Source organism: Gigantopelta aegis, chromosome 13, assembly GCF_016097555.1.
Source record: "Gigantopelta aegis isolate Gae_Host chromosome 13, Gae_host_genome, whole genome shotgun sequence".
Classification (NCBI taxonomy): Eukaryota; Metazoa; Mollusca; class Gastropoda; order Neomphalida; family Peltospiridae; genus Gigantopelta; species Gigantopelta aegis.
This window is the reverse complement of record NC_054711.1, coordinates 3,475,646-3,498,397: the sequence shown is the minus strand read 5'-3', so window position 1 is coordinate 3,498,397 and position 22,752 is coordinate 3,475,646. Positions and strand designations below refer to the sequence as shown.

The 22,752-nt window shown below is 37.6% G+C and overlaps 1 protein-coding gene across 1 annotated transcript in view; it reads right to left on the bottom strand.

The window, feature by feature from the left end:
* Nucleotides 1-795: 795 nt before the first annotated feature.
* LOC121387444 (cell division cycle protein 27 homolog) overlaps nt 796-22,752 on the bottom strand; it is a 40,662-nt gene continuing 18,705 nt past the window's right edge. The window contains exons 9-20 of the mRNA XM_041518560.1: nt 20,134-20,231; nt 19,501-19,564; nt 18,276-18,474; nt 15,179-15,351; nt 11,981-12,133; nt 10,116-10,196; nt 9,507-9,634; nt 9,103-9,220; nt 7,694-7,822; nt 6,994-7,068; nt 5,109-5,265; nt 796-2,892 (exon numbers count right to left, since the gene is read on the bottom strand). Of these exons, the coding sequence (XP_041374494.1) occupies nt 2,792-2,892; nt 5,109-5,265; nt 6,994-7,068; nt 7,694-7,822; nt 9,103-9,220; nt 9,507-9,634; nt 10,116-10,196; nt 11,981-12,133; nt 15,179-15,351; nt 18,276-18,474; nt 19,501-19,564; nt 20,134-20,231 (1,476 nt within the window). The 3' untranslated portion in view covers nt 796-2,791. The remainder of the gene's footprint in view (nt 2,893-5,108; nt 5,266-6,993; nt 7,069-7,693; nt 7,823-9,102; nt 9,221-9,506; nt 9,635-10,115; nt 10,197-11,980; nt 12,134-15,178; nt 15,352-18,275; nt 18,475-19,500; nt 19,565-20,133; nt 20,232-22,752) is intronic.

Here is a 22,752-nt window from a genome sequence, read left to right as displayed (position 1 = left end):
GGGAAGATTATGTATGTGTGTATTGTGTGCGTGTGTGTTTGTGCGTGAGTGTAAAAGAGGGAGGATTATGTATGTGTGTATTGTGTGCGTGTGTATGTTTGCGTGTGTGTTTGTGCGCGAGTGTAAAAGAGGGAGGATTGTGTATGTGTGTATTGTGTGCGTGTGTATCTGTGCGTGAGTATAAAAGAGGGAGGATTGTGTATGTGTGTATTGTGTATGTGTGTGAGTATAAAAGAGGGAGGATTATGTATGTGTGTATGTGTGTGTGTGTGTGCGTATGTATGCAAGTGTGTATGTGTGTGTTTGTGTGTGTGTGTGTGTGTAAAAGAGGAAGGATTGTGTGTATGGGGACTGTAACACCTTCCCAATAACCCGCCAAAATACACTCCAGAAATTTTACTTTAAAAAAATTAACCACCCCCCCAAAAAAAAAAAAAACCCAATATTCTTCATGGAAGCCAGTACCATGATTTGAACCCAGTACGTATCGGCCTCAATTCTGATACCTTAACCACTATGCCACTGTTGGATGGAGGCTATTAGTATTACAGGCTTCTATGGCCAAAGATGCACGCTTATTTTTCTACAAGAGTCGGGTATGGATCAGGACTATCTACCGAAGCACCCCAGTGTGCTTGCGCGGGAATATATTATTAACGATACGAGGAACCCTCTTGTTTACAATTTACAATCACAAACCCTACACACAAACTCTGGTAATAAAATTCTCCATGTTTACAAAATACATACATACATATATACACATACATCACTAAAAACAACAACAAAATTATCGTCATTTACAAAAATTGTTTGTTTATAGCTATAGCAAACTGGTGTCATTCTCTCATCAACTCGTTCATAAAGTCTGGTATCCCTGCCCTGAGTCAGACCCCCGATCCTATCGGAGGCCGGACTCGGATAGGCGTGTTTGAAATCCTAGTGGTATATGGACACGTTAAACCAGTTACTAAGCTATAAAGTCTGGGGGTTTTAGTAGTGGATCGACATGTTATTTTGATAAAATATGGTGTACTGTAAGAAGAAGAAACAGGAGGGGGAAAAAAATAAAATATATATATAGTAAGTGATTTAGATGAGCAATCTATGTAAATTTAAGACTCATTTCCAAGTTGTAAATTGTTGATTATAAGCATGGACAGTGGACGTAGCATAAGAAAATATTTATAAGTCAGCATGGTGTGTATGGGAAAAACTACAGCACTCGTTTATTGTCCGATACTGAAATGGTTTTCAAGCATTTATTTGTCTGTGTCTGTGAAGCACAAAGTCTTTAAGTTGCAAAAGTCTTCAAGCTTTTTGAAAAAGTTTTAAAGGGACAATCCTAAGTTATCAGCCACTGAAACACATTTCTAAATACATGTAATAAAAACTTTTTAACAACTGAACTTAAGTCTTGAATAGTTTATTGTTTAGAATATCAGTTTCTGTGAATCAAATGTGTTTCTGGTCATCCTAATGTTTCTAATAGCTCAAATTTCATTTTACTTCCTAATATAAAATGTTTTGTACATTGGAAACTATTTGGAGGTAAAATATATTTTGGCCTACCTACAAAAATAGGGTAACAAGAAACACATTGTATCTTCAGGCACTGATACTGTAAGGAAGAAGATATATTTATTATTACCCATATGGTTAAAAATATTTTAGAATGCCAAGTGGGACGTAACACTTTTGACGTCACAAGATGACGTCATCGATTGACGTACTATAACTTTACACTATTACAGGAACGTGGACGAAATGAGATGAGTGATATAAATTAAGATCAATTATGGGTAATAAATAGGACATTAAACTCATTACCATTTCGTATCATGTTTATGTCCCTTGTGAAATAATTTTCATTATCACTCGCTAAAGCTTGTGACAATTGAGATAGTCTTAAACATTTCACATGGCATCAAACTCAGGATGGCATCTTTAAATGATTTGTGTTTACAGTTGTTTGAATGTCAAACTATTCGTGTTAACAAACGTGACAAATATCACAGATTTAATTACGAATGTTTAGTTGTCACAGTGCTAAATTATTTGTGTTTGCAAATATGGCAAATATCAAAGATTTAATTAAGTGTTTACAGTTGTCACAGTTTTAAACTATTCATGTTTACGGACATGGCAAATATCAGTCAATTATTTGTGTTTACGAATGTGGCAAATGTTACACATTTTAATAATGTGTGTTTAAAGCCATCAGTTTTAAATTATTTGTGTTTACGGACATGGCAAATATCAGTCAATTATTTGTGTTTATGGATGTGGCAAATGTTACACATTTTAATAATCTGTATTTAAAGCTATCAGTTTTAAATTATTTGTGTTTACGGATGAAAAATATCAGATTTAATTATTTGTGTTTACAATTGTCAGTGTTAAATTATTAGGCTTTACGAACATGGAAAATATCACAGATTTAATTATCTGTGTTTACAGTTGTCAGTGTTAAATTATTAGGCTTTACGAACATGGAAAATATCACAGATTTAATTATCTGTGTTTACAGTTTTCATAGTGTTAAATTATTTGTGTTTATGAACGTTGGAAATGTCACAAGTTATAATTATCTGCGATTAGTTGTCACATAGTTAAATTAATGATTCATGTTTACAGACATGGCAAATGTCACACATTTTAATTATCTGTGATTAGTTGTCACAGAGTTAAACTATTCATGTTTACGAATGTGGCAAATATCACACATTTTAATTCTGTGTTTACAGTTGTCACAGAGTTAAATTATTTGTGTTTACGGATGTGGCGGATGTCACAAACTCTCGTCACTCTCGATGGCCTGTAGATCTGGGTCGGACAAACTGATCTGAGGCGTTTCTTCATCTCCCTCGCCGCTTGGACCTTCTTCTATTGCTGTTAAAAACACAAACATCAAACATTAGTTCAGAAGTACGTCGCAGAAACATCAAACATTAGTTCACAAGTACGTAAAAGTCTGCAACAGAGAATATTAACCATTTGTTTAAAAGGATTAACAAAACATATGAAAGTAGCAGACTCTAGTTTCAACCTGTATAAATAGTCACTAATGCTAGTCAAATATCCACTGGGTCCCGTTGAATTTTTCTACCTACGGCGGATTTCTAAGATTTCGGGAAATAGGGGGTATCGCAGGGGTCTGCGGCATCCGTGTGTAGCAGTCACATATTCGGCGGGGCCCGCTCTGTACCATTTGAAGTTTTCTCGACTTCAATCGCGAGGCACCCGTGTGTAAGCTGCAAGGGTACCACAGGATAATCCCACGCAGCGCCCGTATGATTAAAGATCAATGACATGGTGCCTGTGCAGACAATCTTAGCATCCCTGCAGCATCCACGCGTGAAGTATATACATTTCACATTCTCCCAACATATATATGCTGGGCAGCCCAAAACACCACGGCCGCGGGGGCTGCAAGGGAATCTTGGACAAACCGCATGGCAATTGGATGGGAGCCGTGAGATACTCGTATGATTTTTACACATCGTACGGGGCTTGTGAGGGACTCGCACAGACATCGTAAGATGCTTGTATGATGAACTTGGAAATCGTATGGGTGCCGTATGATTTGATGGGCCAGAAATTCCATCCCAAAATCATACAGCATCCGTATGAATGTTGTGGGGGCCAAACCGGGCCCGTGCGATGCTGTCTACGACGTGTCTACCGGCTTATGGCCAGTAAAAATTTCTATGAAACATCGGGAACTTTTAACTGTGCTAATAAAATCTTCTGAGGAAAGAACGCCAAGTCGCCTGCAGGATAGCCACGTCACCCTTGTGGCAGCCGTGAGATTTTGGAAATTTCCCCCCTTTATCTTGAATCGGTGGATATGTGACTGTAGCATAAGTTTGGTTAATCTATAAACCTGTAATACGTAAAACTGGATAAAGTTACAATAGAGTGGATTACAAACACTAGATGACCATAAACTCTTTGGATGTATAGAAATGAATATTCCAAACAATAACATATGTGTAATGTCTTATTTCAGTTATCAAAAATGGCTTTAAATAGTGAAAAATACACCATTGTGTTTTCAAAAAACCTTAAATCTTTATTTAAAAAACACATAACTGAAAATATTAAGCATCAATTTATATATATCTGATCATTATTATACCTCAGCCAAATGTGCAGAGGGTTTGGGGGTCAAACCCACCCACAACTCCAAGCAAATTCGTTTTCAATGGTTTTTCTGATGAAGCATCACACACACACACACACCTTTAAAACCTTCACTTGACACAGTCTAGACACCCCTCCTTCATGCATATGTACCGACTGTATTTACCATTCATTCAAGTGAACCAGTGGATCGTCTTCCTCCGTTAGGTATCGTTTGTCTATCGCCTCAATTTGTATCAGTTTGTTTTGTTTAACAACACCACTAGAGCACACTGATTTATTAATCATCGGCTATTGGATGTAAAACATTTGGTAATTTTGACATTTTAGTCTTAGAGAGGAAACCCGCTTCTTTTTTCCATTAGTAGCAAGAGATCTTTTATATGCACCATCCCACAAACAGGATAGCACATACCACGGCCTTTGATATACCAGCCGTGGTGCAATGGGCGGAGTGAAAAATAGCCCAATGGGCCCACCGATGGGGATCGATCCCAAACCGACTGCGCATCAAGTGAGTGCTTTACTAGTGGGCTACGTCCCGTCCCCCAATTTATATCAAGACGTAAACATATCTTTACACATATCATACAAGATGGGGCAGGATTTAGCTCAGTCGGCTGAGTGCTCGCTTGAGCTGCTTGCATCGCAGGATCGAACTACCTCGGTGGGTTCATTCAGCTGATTGGGGTTTTTTTCCGTTCCAACCAGTGCACCACAACTGGTCAAAGACCGTGGTATGTGCTTTCCTGTCTGTGGGAAAGTGCATATAAAAGATCCCTTGCTGCATTAGGAAAATGTAGTGAGTTTCCTCTGATAACTACGAGTAAGAATTACCAAATGTCTGACATACAACAGCCGATGATTAATAAATCAATGTGCTCTAGTGGTGTTGTTAAACAAAACAAACTTTAACTCTTTTTTTAACTGATACAAGACACAAATGTACCAACTGTATTTACCAGTTTCGTTCAAGTGAACCAGTGGATCGTCCTCCTCCGTTACATATCGTTTGTCTATTGCTTCTTTGATCTGGTTGTTGATTCCCTTCGGGTCCAGATCCATCGCCCACGAGAAATTCATCAGAGCCAAGTGAGTGTTGCCCAATTTCTTGTGGACCTGAAAATATTGTTTTAAATTTTAATAATTTCAGCAGGGTTTGAAATTCACACAGGTGAGTGTTGCCCAATTTCTTGTGGACCTGAAAATATTGTTTTAAATATTAATAATTTCAGCAGGGTTTGAAATTCACACAGGTGAGTGTTGCCCAATTTCTTGTGGACCTGAAAATATTGTTTTAAATTTTAATAATTTCAGCAGGGTTTGAAATTCACACAGGTGAGTGTTGCCCAATTTCTTGTGGACCTGAAAATATTGTTTTAAATATTAATAATTTCAGCAGGGTTTGAAATCCACACAGGTGAGTGTTGCCCAATTTCTTGTGCACCTGAAAATATTGTTTTAAATCTTAAATTTCAGCAGGGTTTGAAATTCACACAGGTGAGTGTTGCCCAATTTCTTGTAGACCTGAAAATATTGTTTTAAATCTTAATCATTTCAGCAGGGTTTGAAATTCACACAGGTGAGTGTTGCCCAATTTCTTGTGGACCTGAAAATATTGTTTTAAATCTTAATTTCAGCAGGGTTTGAAATTCATAACAGGTGAGTGTTACCCAATTTCTTGTAGAAATGAAAATATTGTTTTAAATCTTAATAATTTTGGCAGGGTTTGAAATTCACAAGTGAGTGTTGCCCAATTTCTTGTGGACCTGAAAATATTGTTTTAAATCTTAATAATTTCAGCAGGGTTTGAAATTTATAAGTGAGTGTTGCCCAATTTTGGACATGAAAATAGTTTTAAATCTTAATAATTTCAACAGGATTTGAAATTCACAAGTGAGTGTTGCCCAATTTCTTGTGGACCTGAAAATATTGTTTTTAATCTTAATAATTTCAGCAGGGTTTAAAATTGTTTTAAATCTTAAGTTTGGCAGGGTTTGAAATTCACAGGTGAGTGTTGATCGATTTCTAGTGGCCCTGAAAATATTGTTTTAAATCTTAATAAGTTTGGCAGGGAGTGGCCCTGAAAATATTGTTTTAAATCTTAATAAGTTAGTGTGGGAATCTAAGACATTAAGATTCTTAAAGTTTAGCAGGACTGGATATCAACACAGGTGAACATTGCTCAGTTTAGCAGGACTGGATATCAACACAGGTGAACATTGCTCAGTTTAGCAGGACTGGATATCAACACAGGTGAGCGTTGCTCAGTTTAGCAGGACTGGATATCAACACAGGTGAGCGTTGCTCAGTTTAGCAGGACTGGATATCAACACAGGTGAACATTGCTCAGTTTAGCAGGACTGGATATCAACACAGGTGAACATTGCTCAGTTTAGCAGGACTGGATATCAACACAGGTGAGCGTTGCTCAGTTTAGCAGGACTGGATATCAACACAGGTGAGCGTTGCTCAGTTTAGCAGGACTGGATATCAACACAGGTGAGCGTTGCTCAGTTTAGCAGGACTGGATATCAACACAGGTGAGCATTGCTCAGTTTCTTGTGAAGGTAAAAGAAACCTTTTTTTTAAAAATAAAATCTTAACCAGTTAAGCAGGGTTGGAAAGTCAAAAATATTTCTTATGGACTTAAATTTTTTTGTTTAAATCTACGTTTAACAGGGTTTGAAATTAACATATGTGAGTGATGACCAGTTTTTGGGGGCGGAAGATATTTTTAAAGTTCAATAAGTTTAACAGGGTTTGAAATTACCAAAGGAGTGGATGTCCAAGACTAGTTAATTTGGTGTTTGACCATAATATTTCTTTTGTTTCTTCTGAACTTACCTTCCCTATCAAGAAATACACGAGAGATTCTTTAGGAACGATCGTCTTCAATTCTTCAAGTTCTTGTAAAGCATCCTACAATTAAACACAGCAACAGTAAGGACAAAACAAAGGAAGGAAAAGTTTTATTTAACGACGCACTCAACACATTTTATTTACGGTTATATGGCGTCAGACATATGGCTAAGGACCACACAGATATTGAGAGAGGAAACCCACTGATGCCACTTCATGGGCTACTCTTTTCGATTAGCAGCAAGGGATCTTTTATATGTACCATTCCACAGACAGGATAACACATACCACTGCCTTTGATATGCCAGTGCAGTGGCTGGAGTGATAAATAGCCCAATGGGCCCACTGACGGGGATCGATCTCAGACCGACCATGCATCAAGCGAACGCTTTACCACTGGGCTACGTCCCACCCCTCAGTAAGGACAATGTCAGAATTGAAAACATGGGCAGTGGTTTTTTTTCGCAACTTTACTCAACTGGCACTCTCAGATATAAACAGAATGTGACTATTAGACACTAAAGGTCAGGGCTAAAAATTCATGTGAATCTCCAAATCCAATTCCCGCCAGGATTAAACATCCGAATCTATCAGGATTCGCATGAAATATTTCTGAAAATTTATTAAATCTAATAATCAGTTTGTAAACTGTTACTAAGTAATAAATAATAATGCTATCCCTTACCTTGTGTTTGTCGTTAGCAAACAGGATGGACGCTCTGTGGAACTTGCAGAGCGCGTTCCGAGGGTCGGCAGCGATGGCGCGATTCAGCGTTGAGAGAGCAGATTCAGACTTCTGCTGCGCATGCTGAACCTGATGATGAAAGGAAAGGAATGTTCGTTTGTGACAGAAAACATTAACAATTACTTTAAAAGTATGTAGTAGAAAATATTAACCCAGGGCTTCTAGAATTTTTAACAAAATTCAATAGTCATGGGTTCTGTGAGTTTAAAAATTTACTATTCACATTAAAAATTCACTAACCCTGCTGTACTTTTATTTTATTAATAGTAATAATCAGATATGTTACCTAAAGAGGGAGATTGCGATTAAAAACACTAAGATTGGGGGTGGGTGGTGGGGTTGGGATTCAATAGATTCATATTTACAAAATAGACTTAAATGCAGTATTTTTTTCACTAGACATCGGGCATGGCAATAGTAGTTATTTACTAGCCCAACATTGAATATCACTAACCATGTGAGTGGGGCTACCATAATCTAGAAGCCCTGATTAACTATTACTTCAAAAGAACATTTTAACCTATGGCTATATAATATCTAAAAGGAAGGAAATGGTTTATTTAACGACACGCTCAACACATTTTATTTACGGTTATATGGCGTCCGACATATGGTTAAGACCCACACAGATATTGAGAGAGAAAACCTGCTGTCACTACTTCATGGGCTACTCTTTTCGATTAGCAGCAAGGGATCTTTTATATGCACTATCCCATAGACAGGATAACACAGCCTTTGATGTCCCAGTTGTGGTGCACTGGCTGGAATATAATGTCTAAAGGTGACGACAGACAATATGAGTGCCTCGTACGAGAATGGCCAGGAGAATAACCGATTGTGACAAGAGAAACATGATTTCATCAGTTGCTATGCAACTGGCTGTTATGGTAGATGTCACTCATATTGTGTAATGTCAATTATGCGTTATGAGAAACACATTTTCACTTCCATGCTCTGTGGCTATATTGCATCAGACATATGGTTAAAGACCACACAGATATTGAGAGAGGAAACCTGCTGTCGCCACTTCATGGGCTACTCTTTTCAATTAGCAGCAAGGGATCTTTTATATGCACCATCCCCACAGACAGGGTAGTACATACCACGGCCTTTGATATACCAGTCGTGGTGCACTCAGGTGTCAGAGATACAGCCCAATTCACAAAGGTCTCTTAGGCTCTGCTAGACAACAAGCATCCTCTTTGCAAGTCTTTTAGTATTGCACTGAGAGATCGCAAAGTTGTGAGTTTAGTGAATTAGGCCCCTGATCATGTGTTACGGTTTTGTCATTCAGATTTAAACTGTTAACAGTAATGACGGTAGAAGAAATGTAATCGTGTGAAACTCACCACTCCGATGTGACAGAGCAGGGCTGAACTGTTTGGGTTGATGCTCAGTGCCTTTCGGAAGTGGACCTCGGCGAAGTTGAATTTCTCCTGCTTGTAGTAAATCAGACCCACTCCATACCTGAATAAATAATATGTAAAAGAAAGGTTTGTTGGGTTTAATGACACCACTAGCAGGGTTGAGAGAGACAGAGAGACAGAGAGAGAAAGAGACAGAGAGAGAGAGAGACAGAGAGAGACAGAAAGACACAGACGGAGAGAGGAAGAGAAAGACAGCGAGAGAGAGAAAGACAGCGAGAGAGAGAGAGACAGCGAGAGAGAGAGAGACAGAGAGACAGAGAGATAGAGAGACAAAGAGAGAGACAGAGATAAATTTGTTTTATCTGAGAAGCCTGTAGACTTCTTACCAAGCATTGTAATGGCGCGTGTCTACACGTATAGCGTTCCTGAAACACGCCAAAGCCTTGTCCAACTCCTCTGTAAACACGTACTCATGGCCCAGCAGAGTATACGCGTATGCAAAGTTGGGATCCACCTGAAAATGACAAAAATGTAGATCATTTTCACTTTTTTATAAATACATAACCTGACCTATCACCAGTGTAGAGAGGTACATAATGTCATAGTATTCAGTACATTATATATGTTTTATTTAACGACGCACTCAACACATTTTATTTATGGTTATATGGCATCAGACATATGGTTAAGGACCACACATATATTGAGAAAGGAAACCCGCTGTCACCACTTCATGGGCTACTCTTTCCGATTAGCAGCAAGGGATCTTTTATATGCACCATCCCACAGACAGGGTAGTACATACCATGGCCTTTGATAGACCAGTCGTGGTGCATTGGCTTGAACGAGAAATAGCCCAATAGGGGATCGATCCCACACCGAGCGAACACTGTACCACTTGCCTACATCCTGCCCTTCTTACCTATTCTACCATTTTTCACCCCCGCCCTCCCCCAACACCACCACTGGAGTTATAAAGTGTATTTGCTACTAACCTGAATGGCTCTTTGGAAGAATTTAATAGCCACATCGTGTTCCTTCTGCAGACTGAAGCAGTTTCCTGTTGCACACCAAGCCTGCGAAAACATTCAATCAAACATTGAGATATATATACATGTAGCTCAGGGTTTTTAGTTCCAGCAATCATTATATTTAAGATTACAATACATTACACTAAATTTGATTCACTCACTGACTTATTCATTCATTCAAATTCATTCATTCATATTCATTCTTTCATTCATATTTATTCTTTCATTCCTTCATATTCATTCTTTCATATATTCATTCTTTTATTCATATTTATTCTTTCTTTCATTCATTCCTTCATTCATTCATATTCATTCTTTCATTAATTCTTTCACTCCTTCATATTCATTCTTTCATATATTCATTCTTTTATTCATATTTATTCTTTCTTTCATTCATTCCTTTATTCATTCTTTCATTCATTCATTCATTCATATTCATTCTTTCATTCATTCACATTCATTCTTTCATTCATATTTATTCTTTCATTCCTTCATATTCATTCTTTCATATATTCATTCTTTTATTCATATTTATTCTTTCTTTCATTCATTCCTTCATTCTTTCATATTCGTTATTTCATTCCTTCATTAAAGAATGCTCAGTGAGCTACGAAATTGTATTGGTGAGTAGCGAGTTGGGTATTCTGTTTATTACCCATTCATGAGTGTAAGATAAACGGTATTGGTGAGTAGCGAGTTGGGTATTCTATTTATTACCCATTCACGAGTGTAAGGTAAACTGTATTGGTGAGTAGCGAGTTGGGTATTCTGTTTATTACCCATTCACGAGTGTAAGATAAATTGTATTGGTGAGTAGCAAGTTGGGTATTCTGTTTATTACCCATTCACGAGTGTAAGATAAATTGTATTCGCGAGTAGCGAATTGGGTATTCTGTTTATTACCCATTCATGAGTGTAAGATAAACGGTATTGGTGAGTAGCGAGTTGGGTATTCTGTTTATTACCCATTCATGTTCATGTGACCTTATTTTTGTGCTTATAACCAATTAAGATTCAAGCATGCTGTCCTGGACACACACCTCAGCTATCCATGACAGTGGGTTAGTTGTTAGTTGTTAATGGTTAGTAAGAAAAAAAGAGGGTGTAGTGGCCATACACCTACCCATTGAGTCGTTAAAACTCGCTCTGGGTGGGACCCGGTACTGGGCTGCGAACCCTGTACCTACCAGTCTTATGTTCGATGGCTTAACCACAACGCCACCGAGGCCGGTTATTACCTATTAACAATCCTTTTCATTCTATGTAAGATTTTCAAATGATACTATGATTAAAAACAAGTTTGCAAGTTAAGAACATGAGACATATTGTGTCATAGCTATAATGTACATATCGCTGATGACTTAAGTTAACATGCACTAAAATTATTAGCTAACAGTTGTGACATCAAAGCCTATAGTCAAGCACTGATTATGACATCAGAATGGATCTAGGGAAAAAATCCTCCCCCTCCTCCCAAAGGGAAACATCACTATTCTTACCTCACTTTTCTCTGCCCATATGGGTAATAATAGTCATTCTTTCATTCATTCATTTATTTATTCTTTCATGCATTAAAATTCATTTATTCAAATCAATTCACTCACATGTATTCATTCATTAAAATTAATTAATTTTAACTTGTTTTACGTTTATACCAAATTACCATATTTATCCATGTGTGTAGGTGTTGGCAAAACGCAGCTCCACTCATATGGAAAGAAACATAATACCGATCAACAGAAATGATTTTTCTTTTCAATGTATACTTGCCCTGCTAAAAGCCACCACAAAGAAAACAACCTGTTAACTTCCAATATGCTGTTACTTACTTCAGGAGACTGTTTGTCCAGATCGGTGAGTTCGTGGGCAAGGACAGACAACTCCACTTCCCTCTGTAAATGCCACAGCGTGGTGCTGTACATCTCCATACCCGTGATGTAGTACGGCTCGAGTCGGCGAAGCTCCTCAAAGATTTTCTCCGCCTGTAGAGACACAAGAAAATACAGTGCAAACAAACAATGAAGTTATTTATACTCCATATTATCATGGTTATATAACAATTGTTTTATATTTTTTATGAATTTATTGATGCATAGTGTAGTGAATTGATTTTATACTAAATTTGTGATTGTTATACACAAAAATCAGTTTCTAACATCCTTTCCTTGACCGATTTTACGTAATGATGTCATCTTCTGAGGATTATCGAAGGCTTTCATTCAGGTTTTAAGTGACGTCGTCCAGTCAGAATAGAGTCAATCGTATAAGGGAGGGAAGTTTATAATTAACTTTTAAAGTTACTGCCCTGAGTTTATGACCAATTTAAAACATTTTTCAAGAATGAAATATCTTTCCATTAATAAATTATTTTTTTTAACACTAAGGCATATTTTTTACTATTACATACTTTACTTAGATTTTATTGTTTAGATTATCAATTTCCGTACATGCGAAGTGTTTTTGGTCATCCTGGTGTTCTTAATATCACAAAATGCATTTCTCATATATTTAAAAATGAACGTGCGTCCAGGCCCGTAGCCAAGGGGGGGTTCTGTGTGTGTGTGTGTGTGTGTGTGTCTGTGTGTGTTGTCTGTGTGTGTATGTGTGTGTGTGTGTGTGTGTGTGTGTGTGTGTTTGTGTGTGTGTGTTTGTGTGTGTGTTTGTGTGTGTGTTGACCTCCTCTCCCGGTGACTTTTTCAATATGCCCCCGGAACCCACAAAGCAACTCTGGAGCTTTGCACCCTCATGTGATGCACTTCGTTCCTCACCATAAGACTAAAGGTAGTACTAAACCAAATAACTTCCGGCTGGGTCAAAGTTCGAGGTGCACCCAACTTTTGATAGAGAAGTGAACTCCACAAGTCCTGTGATTGGTGATAAATGTGAGTGTGTTGGTTGTAAAAAAAATATGCAATTTTATTTCATCTAGTACCAATGTGTCAAGTAGCCTTGTGCTTGAAACATGTATGGGGTACCTGTAAAAAAAAGTACTCGAATTTTGTGCGGAACTAGGGTAGTCATAGACGCTACCCGTTATCTCAGAAACGAGCAGCTTGACCCCCAATTTTTTCTGATTCACTTTAAGTGTTAGGGGTGGTAGTATTTATATCCGTAGCATTTATGTCGGTTGATACGTTGCAGGTAGGAGTTTTAGCCACATATGTTACTATTGTCGTCTATGGGATTTGATTTGGTAGTATACACCCTAAATGACCCCCTCCCTCTCAAAATCCTGGCTACGGGCCTGGCGTCAGAGAAGTAAAAGTTATGGAGTCGAGTTTTAGAGGGTATTTCACCATTTCAAGTAAAGTAAAGTTTGTTTTATTTAACGACGCCACTAGAGCACATTGATTTTTAATCTTATCATCGGCTATTGGACGTCAAACATATGGTCATTCTGACACTGTTTTTAGAGGAAACCCGCTGTCGCCACATAGGCTACTCTTTTTTACAAGAGGCAGCAAGGGATCTTTTATTTGCACTTCCCACAGGCAGGATAGCACAAACCATGACCTTTGTTGAACCAGTTATGAATCACTGGTCGGTGCAAGTGGTTTACACCTACCCATTGAGCCTTGCGGAGCACTCACTCAGGGTTTGGAGTCGGTATCTGGATTAAAAATCCCATGCCTCGACTGGGATCCGAACCCAGTACCTACCAGCCTGTAGACCGATGGCCTGCCACGACGCCACCGAGGCCGGTTCCACACCATTTCAAAGTCAGAGACTCATGTTTCACTCATGTGTTACAGGTTTGTAGATTAACTAAACTTAGTGTGCATTTTCATGGGCTGAAACTAGGGTCTGTCCCTTCAAAATATGAATCTCTCTATAACAAATATATTTCTGGACATCTTATCACCTCAATATCAATTTGTGTCGGAAATATTTTCATACACACAAAGGCTAAACAAAATCTGAAATAATTTGGCCAAAGGTAATTCCAAATGTATTTATCCATATAATGATTTATATTTAAAGTTAGAAAATGGACACTTAAGTCTGGTTAATCTACAGGAGCCTAATTCATTAAACTCTCGCAACTTCACGATCTCGCAGTGACATGCTAAAAGACTTGCAAAGACGATTCTTTGTTGTCCAACAGAGCCTAAGACATCTTTGTGAATTAGGCCCCAGACATGTAAGACATCTGGATAAAGTTACAACAGAGTGAAACAAAAGTGTGTGACGTTGAAACGGGGAAATATCCTTAAACATAGACTAGAGCTTGTCTCCATCACTGTTACTTCTTAGAGGTAAGTACTAAGTGTTGTTTTTTTGTGGTATTAGAAACACCCGGATAACCAAAAACACTTTGGATGTACAGAAATGGATGTTATAAATAATCAAATATAATAAAATCTGATTTGATTTCAATTATCAAAAACTGCTCAAATAGTGAGAGAAACAAAATCATAGTGTTAAAAAAAACTGGATCTGTCACTTTACAATATTTTAAAGTGACAGACCCTAGTTTTTAAACACTATGGCATATTTGTTCACTTTTAGAGCTGTTTTTATCACTGAAATCAAACATTACTTAGGTTGTATTATTTACATTATCTATTTCCGTACATCTCAAGTGTTTCTGGTCATCCTGTTGTTTTTAATATAACAAAATGCATTTTTCATATTTTTAAAAATGCACATGGTATCTAAGAAGTAATGATTATGGAGTGGAGTTTTAGTCTATTTTAAAGAGTATTTCACCATTTCAAAGTCACAGACTCTTGTTTCACTCAGATGTTATAACCTTATCCAGATGTCTTACAGGTTTGTAGATTAACCAAAATTAGTGTTAAATTTTACAGGTTAAAACTTTGGGTCTGCGGCTTTAAGAAAATGTAGTGGATTTTGCTGGGGGGTGGGTGGGTGGGGGGAGACACCAAATGGAAGTCTTGCTAGAGCTGAAACATCAGGATATGTCAATATTAATAAGATTTTTTTTTTTTTTTTTTATAATTTTTTTTTTTTTTTTTTTAATAAATTAAAAAAAAAGAAATAAGTTAATTAGAAATATCTAATACCTTTTTATAGTCGGCACTTTCAAAGTGAGATCGCCCCAAATGAGAGAGGACCCAGCCTGTGTAGTACTGGTGTTCGGGTATGTCTGAAAACAGCTCTATCGCCTTGCGACACTCGTACTGCGAGAGATACATGAAAGCTTTCCCCAGCTGCTGGAGCAGGTTTAAAATGCCAGCTGTAAAAAATACAAATAATGTTATGAAAGAGCAACATGAACTGAAATAGATATAGAATACTATACGAGTTTTCGCTAGATATCATTTTTACAAAACGAGTGAACTTCCCAAACGTATCTGACCGAACGAAAGTGTGGTATTTTATTTATTACCCTCCTTTAAATCACACAAATTATGAAAAAATAATCAATCAATCAATCAATTTTGCTTTTCAAGACCGAATGTCGATTTGCACAACTACGTGCCACCGCATTGAGAAATAGTTTGTTGTACTTCCGCTACTTCTCAGTGACGTTTTTCAGGGGAGTGGTGTAGACGTACTTCCCCTTAAATTTACATCGGGTTTCTTTTTTTAATTTAAAGAAAGCTGTAAGGTACATGCATAAATATATGTTTATTTTCATATTGGGTGAAAAATGGGTAAAACTAATGCATAATTCCATATTTTAACAAAACGCCCCCAAGAAACAAATGTTCCCGTTACGCCACTGGTTATGCTAATAATTATGAATTCACAAATCACAACTGACAATAACAATTTGTTGACGAAAAATACAACCAATAAGAGAATAACAAGTGTTTTCACAATTAAAAATGTGTAGCTTGCAAAAGCAGCTGAGTTCACGGGAAAACTAAAGTTATAATTTTTCGCACCCTTGTTTTGGCTTCGTACACAATAAATGTAGCATATCTTACCGTAATTTCACTTGAAATCCATATTTCATAAAAGGTGCAATTTTTTAATAACAGAATTTCCTTCAAAGACATTCAGATGCATCAGTAATGTTAAAATAATTTTAAAAATCAATAGGAATTTTGCACTGGATTTTTTCCAGCATTCTTAAAACGGAAACATCATGTACCCAATTTATGGTTATTGTAAGGAGGTGCAAAGTGACGTCATTGGGATTCTGACGTCATTCAAATTCAAAATTAGCTATATTATTACAATGCTTCGCCACATTAAAATAAAAACTGGTCTACTAACCTTGACCCCTGTTCAATTTCTACAAGCAGACAACACTATTTACAGGTCGGTATTTTTTTTTTTCTTTCATAATTCTACACAAAATATTAAGTTTAAGTTTTAAAAGATAAAAAGTACCTTTTGTCAAATATTTCTCATGAAAAAATTATATGGATATGTTTCATTTATTGTGTACAAAGCCAAAACAAGGGTCCAAAAAGTGACTGTTGTCGACCTTAATAATGATGAATTCATAAATCACAACTGACATTAACAATTTGTTGACCAAAAATCCACATAATAAATAAAATAAATGTTTAATTATTGTTCTGTTCATTATTTTATTTTTTATTTAAATGTAGTAAAAGTTGTGGGATGTTACTGACCTTACATTAATTATGAATGAAAAAAATAGTCCCGTTATGCTAATTAGGTCGCTGTCCAACCAATCAAAATTGACTCTGTTCTCTGTTGACAAATCAAAATACAGTTTGTAATACGCACCTGGTGGTGTGTATGAAATTTGTACGACAGTGCTATATCTTCACCAGGAGGGTAATAAATATGTGTATCGTACAGTGCTATATCTTCACCAGGAGGGTAATACAGCAGTATATCTCACCTGCAGTGAAAACACACCAGGACCAGTGATTTTTAAAATTTACTAGCCACAATTAAAAATTCACTAGCCCTACTTTACTTTAAAGTTAATACAATTTAACTAAATAATAGTAATAATCTAATATGTCACCTAAAGAGGGAGATAGAGCTTAAAAACACTAACAATGGGGGATTGGGGTGGGGGCAGGATATTGATATTTACAAAATAGACTAAACTGCAACATTCACTAGCCGTCGGGCATGGCAATAGTAGTTATTCACTAGCCCAACACTGAATATCACTAGCCATGGCAGTGGGGCTACCATAATCTAGAAGCAATGTCGGGCATGGCAATAGTAGTTATTTACTAGCCCAACACTGAATATCACTAGCCATGGCAGTGGGGCTACCATAATCTAGAAGCAATGTCAGGCATGGTAATAGTAGTTATTTACTAGCCCAACACTGAATATCACTAGCCATGGGAGTGGGGCTACCATAATCTAGAAGCAATGTCGGGCATGGCAATAGTAGTTATTTACTAGCCCAACATTGAATATCACTAGCCATGGGAGAGGGGCTACCATAATCTAGAAGCAATGTCGGGCATGGCAATAGTAGTTATTTACTAGCCCAAAAATGAATATCACTAGCCATGGGAGTGGGGCTACCATAATCTAGAAGCAATGTCGGGCATGGCAATAGTAGTTATTTACTAGCCCAAAACTGATTATCACTAGCCATGGGAGTGGGGCTACCATAATCTAGAAGCAATGTCGGGCATGGCAATAGTAGTTATTTACTAGCCCAAAATTGAATATCACTAGCCATGGGAGTGGGGCTACCATAATCTATAAGTCCTGGGACCCAATTCACAAAGGTCTCTTAGGCTCTACTAGACAACAAAGCATCCTCTTTGTAAGTGTTTTAGCATTGCACTGCGAGATCACAAAGTTGCGAGAGTTTAGTGAATTAGGCCCCTGGACATTAACCTAAAAATTTAAAATAATTTACATGGTTTAAGCTGCAATTTAGTAAATGTGTTTCTAATTCTTATTCACACATTAGATGCGGTTTTGATGGGGTGTACAGGCCTTACATTAGGCCACCGCGCAGATAGCCAGCCCTCGTTTTTTAAAAACAATTTCCAATCCTTCTGTTTGTTTCGGAGCCATTTCCTCCACCACAGAAAATTGTCTTCTTTATCAATGTGCACCCCTCCTCCCCCAATCACAAATATTCACAGAGGCAGGGGGCAACAAACATGGCACAAAATAGGGGCAGGGTACAGCGCCCTTCTATTTGTTGCTAGTTACAACACTGTCCCCCACCACCCCTCAATTACAACTACTTACACAGACTCTGGTGCTGCATCTGTAGTATCTGCGAGGGGGTTGGCAGTTCGGGCTGGGCAGCGGGTTTACTGTCAACATGCATCTCACTCTTGTTAATCTCGTTCAGCTCCTGCTGCGACTTGCTGATCCGCGGCTTCGATTTCCGGTTCACCGCTTTCGGACTCGCAAACCGCGACTTCTCCGGGCTCTTGTTGTTTTCCTGAAAGAAAAAAAAACTGTCAAATGTAGAGAGAATGCATTCAAAACAGGGAACATAATATTCAGAAAAAGAAAGATTTTTTTTTTTTTCATTTAACGATGCACTCAATCCATTTTAAAGCAATGTGCTCTAGTGGTGTCATTAAACAAAACAAACATTTATCTTTTTTTTTCAATCCATTTTAATTACAGTTATATGGCATTTGAGATACAGTTAATGTTCACACAGATATTGATAGAGGAAACCCACTGCCACCATGCCATGGGCTACTCTTTTCAATTAGCAGCAAGGGATCTTTTACATGCACCATCCTACGGACAGGATAGTACATACCATGGTCTTAGTTACACCACTTATGGAAGACTGGCTGGAACGAGAAATAGCTCAATGGACCCACTGGTAAACATTGTATACAGTATCATGACGCAATTCTAATACAATACATTGTATACAGTATCATGACGCAATTCTAATACAATACATTGTATACAGTATCATGACGCAATTCTAATACAATAAATTGTATACAGTATCATGACGCAATTCTAATACAATAAACAGTAGTTATGGTTTTTTTGCTACAAAACTGAACAGTCAACTGTAAACAGAATAGAAGGCATTCATTTCATTCTTAGGGCAGGAAGTAGCCCAGTGGGAAAGCACTCGCTTGATGCTCGGTCGGTCTGGGATCGATCCCCGTCGGTGAGCCCCATTGGGTTATTTCTCTTCCAGCCAGTGCACCACGACTGATATATCAAAGGCCGTGGTATGTGTTATCCTGCCTATGGGGTGGTGTATATTAAAGATCCCTTGCTGCTAATCGAAAAGAGTAGCCCATGAAGTGGCGACAGCAGGTTTCCTCCTCAATATCTGTGTGGTCTGTAAACATATGTCTGACGTAAGTGTGTCTTTAAATAAACCATTTCCTTCATTCATTACATTCTGTTCAGTATCTGATCTCAATTCGCTATGTAAGTTTCAGAGATCATTACACAATAAAAAAACAAAAGGTTTAAATAAACACACCTTCACAGAGCTAGAATTAGAATTGCCAAACAACCGAGAACTTCTCCGGACGTTGGGAATGTTTCTGGAAAAAAAAAAAAAACCATCATTAGGATGGCTGTTCTCGTAAATTAATTACAATTAAATACAAAACACAAACCTTTCGAAAAAGGTGAAAATTCATGTTCTTTAACTTTTAAAAGCTAACAAAATATTAGTTTAACACCTCAACACATTTTAGACTACTGTATGGCTAATTGGTGTCTAAAATTGATATAGGGTTAGAGAGGGGAAGGACGAGAGTAGTTATTTACTAGCCCAACATTGAATAGACTAGAGGGAGAGAGAGAGAGAGAAAAGAGAGAGAGAGAGAGAGAAAGAGAGAGAGAGAGAGAGAGAGAGAGAGAGAGAGAGAGAGAGAGAGAGAGAGAGGGAGAGAAAGAAGAAAGAGAGAAGAGGGAAGAGAGAGACATATGCATACACACAAACATATACACACATAGGCTTTTGCACTGGAAAATCAGCAAGGGATCTGTTATATGCAGTTTCCCAGGAGAGCTAACATCATGGACTTTAATAGTCATCAGTATATCATCAAATAAAACGATAATAAGATAATTCAAGATGTATAAAAAAATAAATGCAGTAACTTACCCTACAAGTGGTTTTGGAACATCTCGAGTGTTTGTGTTAATACCAAAAACTGGCGGTTTTGGCATAGCATTCATATTGGGGCCTTTCCGTGTAGAAGGCTGGAAAAAAAAAATATATATATATATATATAATAATAATAATTAATATATAATTAAAAAATAATTTATAACTTAACATTCAATATTAATCTATTTGTTAAAAAAAAATATATATATATATATAAAGAAAATAAAACAAATTAAATTAAATTTAAAAAGTAACAAAGAAAAAAACCATTTTACGAATTTTAAACATACACTGAAATGAACATTGACAAATGCAACAATAAATCAAGGTTCACTGATTTAGGACTAGTAGTTTGTGACAAACAAAACTGTAAGTAAAATGGAAAAGTTAAAACTGTCTTTGTTCCTAAAAGTAATACCTCTATCTCATTTTTCGATTTTGTCAAGGAGAGGAAGGAACGAATGAAATGTTTTATTTAACAACGTACTCAAAACATTTTTACATTTCACTTATATGGCGTTGGACTTATGGGACCACACAGATATTTAGAGAGAAAACCTGCGGCCACCACTTCATGAGCTACTCTTTTTGATTAGCAGCAAGGGTACTTTTATATGCACCATCCCACAGACAGGATAGTACATACCACAGCCTTTGTTACACCAGCTGTGGAGCACTGGCTGGAACGAGAAATAACCCAATGGGCCCACCGATGGGAATCGATCCTAGATCGATTGCACATCAGGCGAGTGCTGTACCACTGAGCTATGTCCCGCCACCTTGTCAACCGTATGATTTTTTGGATGTTTTATTTTTCACACAATGTAATCTGACATCTGGACAAAAGGTAAACGGTGGTGTGCAAACATTCTATAATTACAAACATTTTGCTGTCTTACGATTTTCTTGATTTTAAGTGGAGGACATCCTTTAAAAAATTAATCTTATCTTCCGATAAAATGCTGAAAATGACTATCTTTATGAAAATATGACTGTACATATTACTAAAAAGGAATTTGTAAAAAAAAAAAACCAAAGTTATATAAATGTTTAATTATATGAATCGTGTCATTTGTAATTTCTCTCATTTTTTTGGAGGGGTGGGTGAATTTATCAAGTAATTATGTACATTTATAACTTCACAAGAAAATGACAGACAACAGGCCTCTGGAAACTGTGAGAGCAATAGTTTCGTTCGCGTGTCACTCGCTTAAGTATAGTTAGTGTAACCCATTTTTCATTCACGCATTGAATTTGACATCATTTACATGATCATGTTGGGTTATGTAAAAAACACAAATGGGTTAACTGAATTTGTTTTTGTGGTTTACGCAAAATTTTCAATTCTCAGAGACCTGGACCACATTTATCAAGGCTTCTAGAATTTGTATAGAATTCACTAGCGATGGGATCAATAATTTTGAAAAATTACCGGCTACAATTAAAAATTACTAGCCCTACCATACTTTAAGTTACTAAATAATAGTAAAATTCGGACATATCACATAGACATAGAGAAAGAGAATAGCTTAAAAACACTAACATTGGGGGATGGGGTGTGGGTGGTGGCAGAATATTCATATTTACAAAATAGACTTAACTGCAACATTGAATATCACTAGCCATTTGGGGCTACCACTAGAAGCCCTGTCTGGCATGGCAATAGTAGTTATTTACTAGCCCAACATGGAATATCACTAGCCATGGGAGTGGGGCTACCATAATCTAGAAGCCCTGTCGGGCATGGCAATAGTAGTTATTTACTAGCCCAACATTGAATATCACTAGCCATGGGAGTGGGGCTACCATAATCTAGAAGCCCTGTCGGGCATGGCAATAGTAGTTATTTACTAGCCCAACATTGAATATCACTAGCCATGGGAGTGGGGCTACCATAATCTAGAAGCCCTGTCGGGCATGGCAATAGTAGTTATTTACTAGCCCAACATGGAATATCACTAGCCATGGGAGTGGGGCTACCATAATCTAGAAGCCCTGTCGGGCATGGCAATAGTAGTTATTTACTAGCCCAACATGGAATATCACTAGCCATGGGAGTGGGGCTACCATAATCTAGAAGCCCTGTCGGGCATGGCAATAGTAGTTATTTACTAGCCCAACATTGAATATCACTAGCCATGGGAGTGGGGCTACCATAATCTAGAAGCCCTGTCGGGCATGGCAATAGTAGTTATTTACTAGCCCAACATTGAATATCACTAGCCATGGGAGTGGGGCTACCATAATCTAGAAGCCCTGTCGGGCATGGCAATAGTAGTTATTTACTAGCCCAACATTGAATATCACTAGCCATGGGAGTGGGGCTACCATAATCTAGAAGCCCTGTCGGGCATGGCAATAGTAGTTATTTACTAGCCCAACATGGAATATCACTAGCCATGGGAGTGGGGCTACCATAATCTAGAAGCCCTGTCGGGCATGGCAATAGTAGTTATTTACTAGCCCAACATTGAATATCACTAGCCATGGGAGTGGGGCTACCATAATCTAGAAGCCCTGTCGGGCATGGCAATAGTAGTTATTTACTAGCCCAACATGGAATATCACTAGCCATGGGAGTGGGGCTACCATAATCTAGAAGCCCTGTCGGGC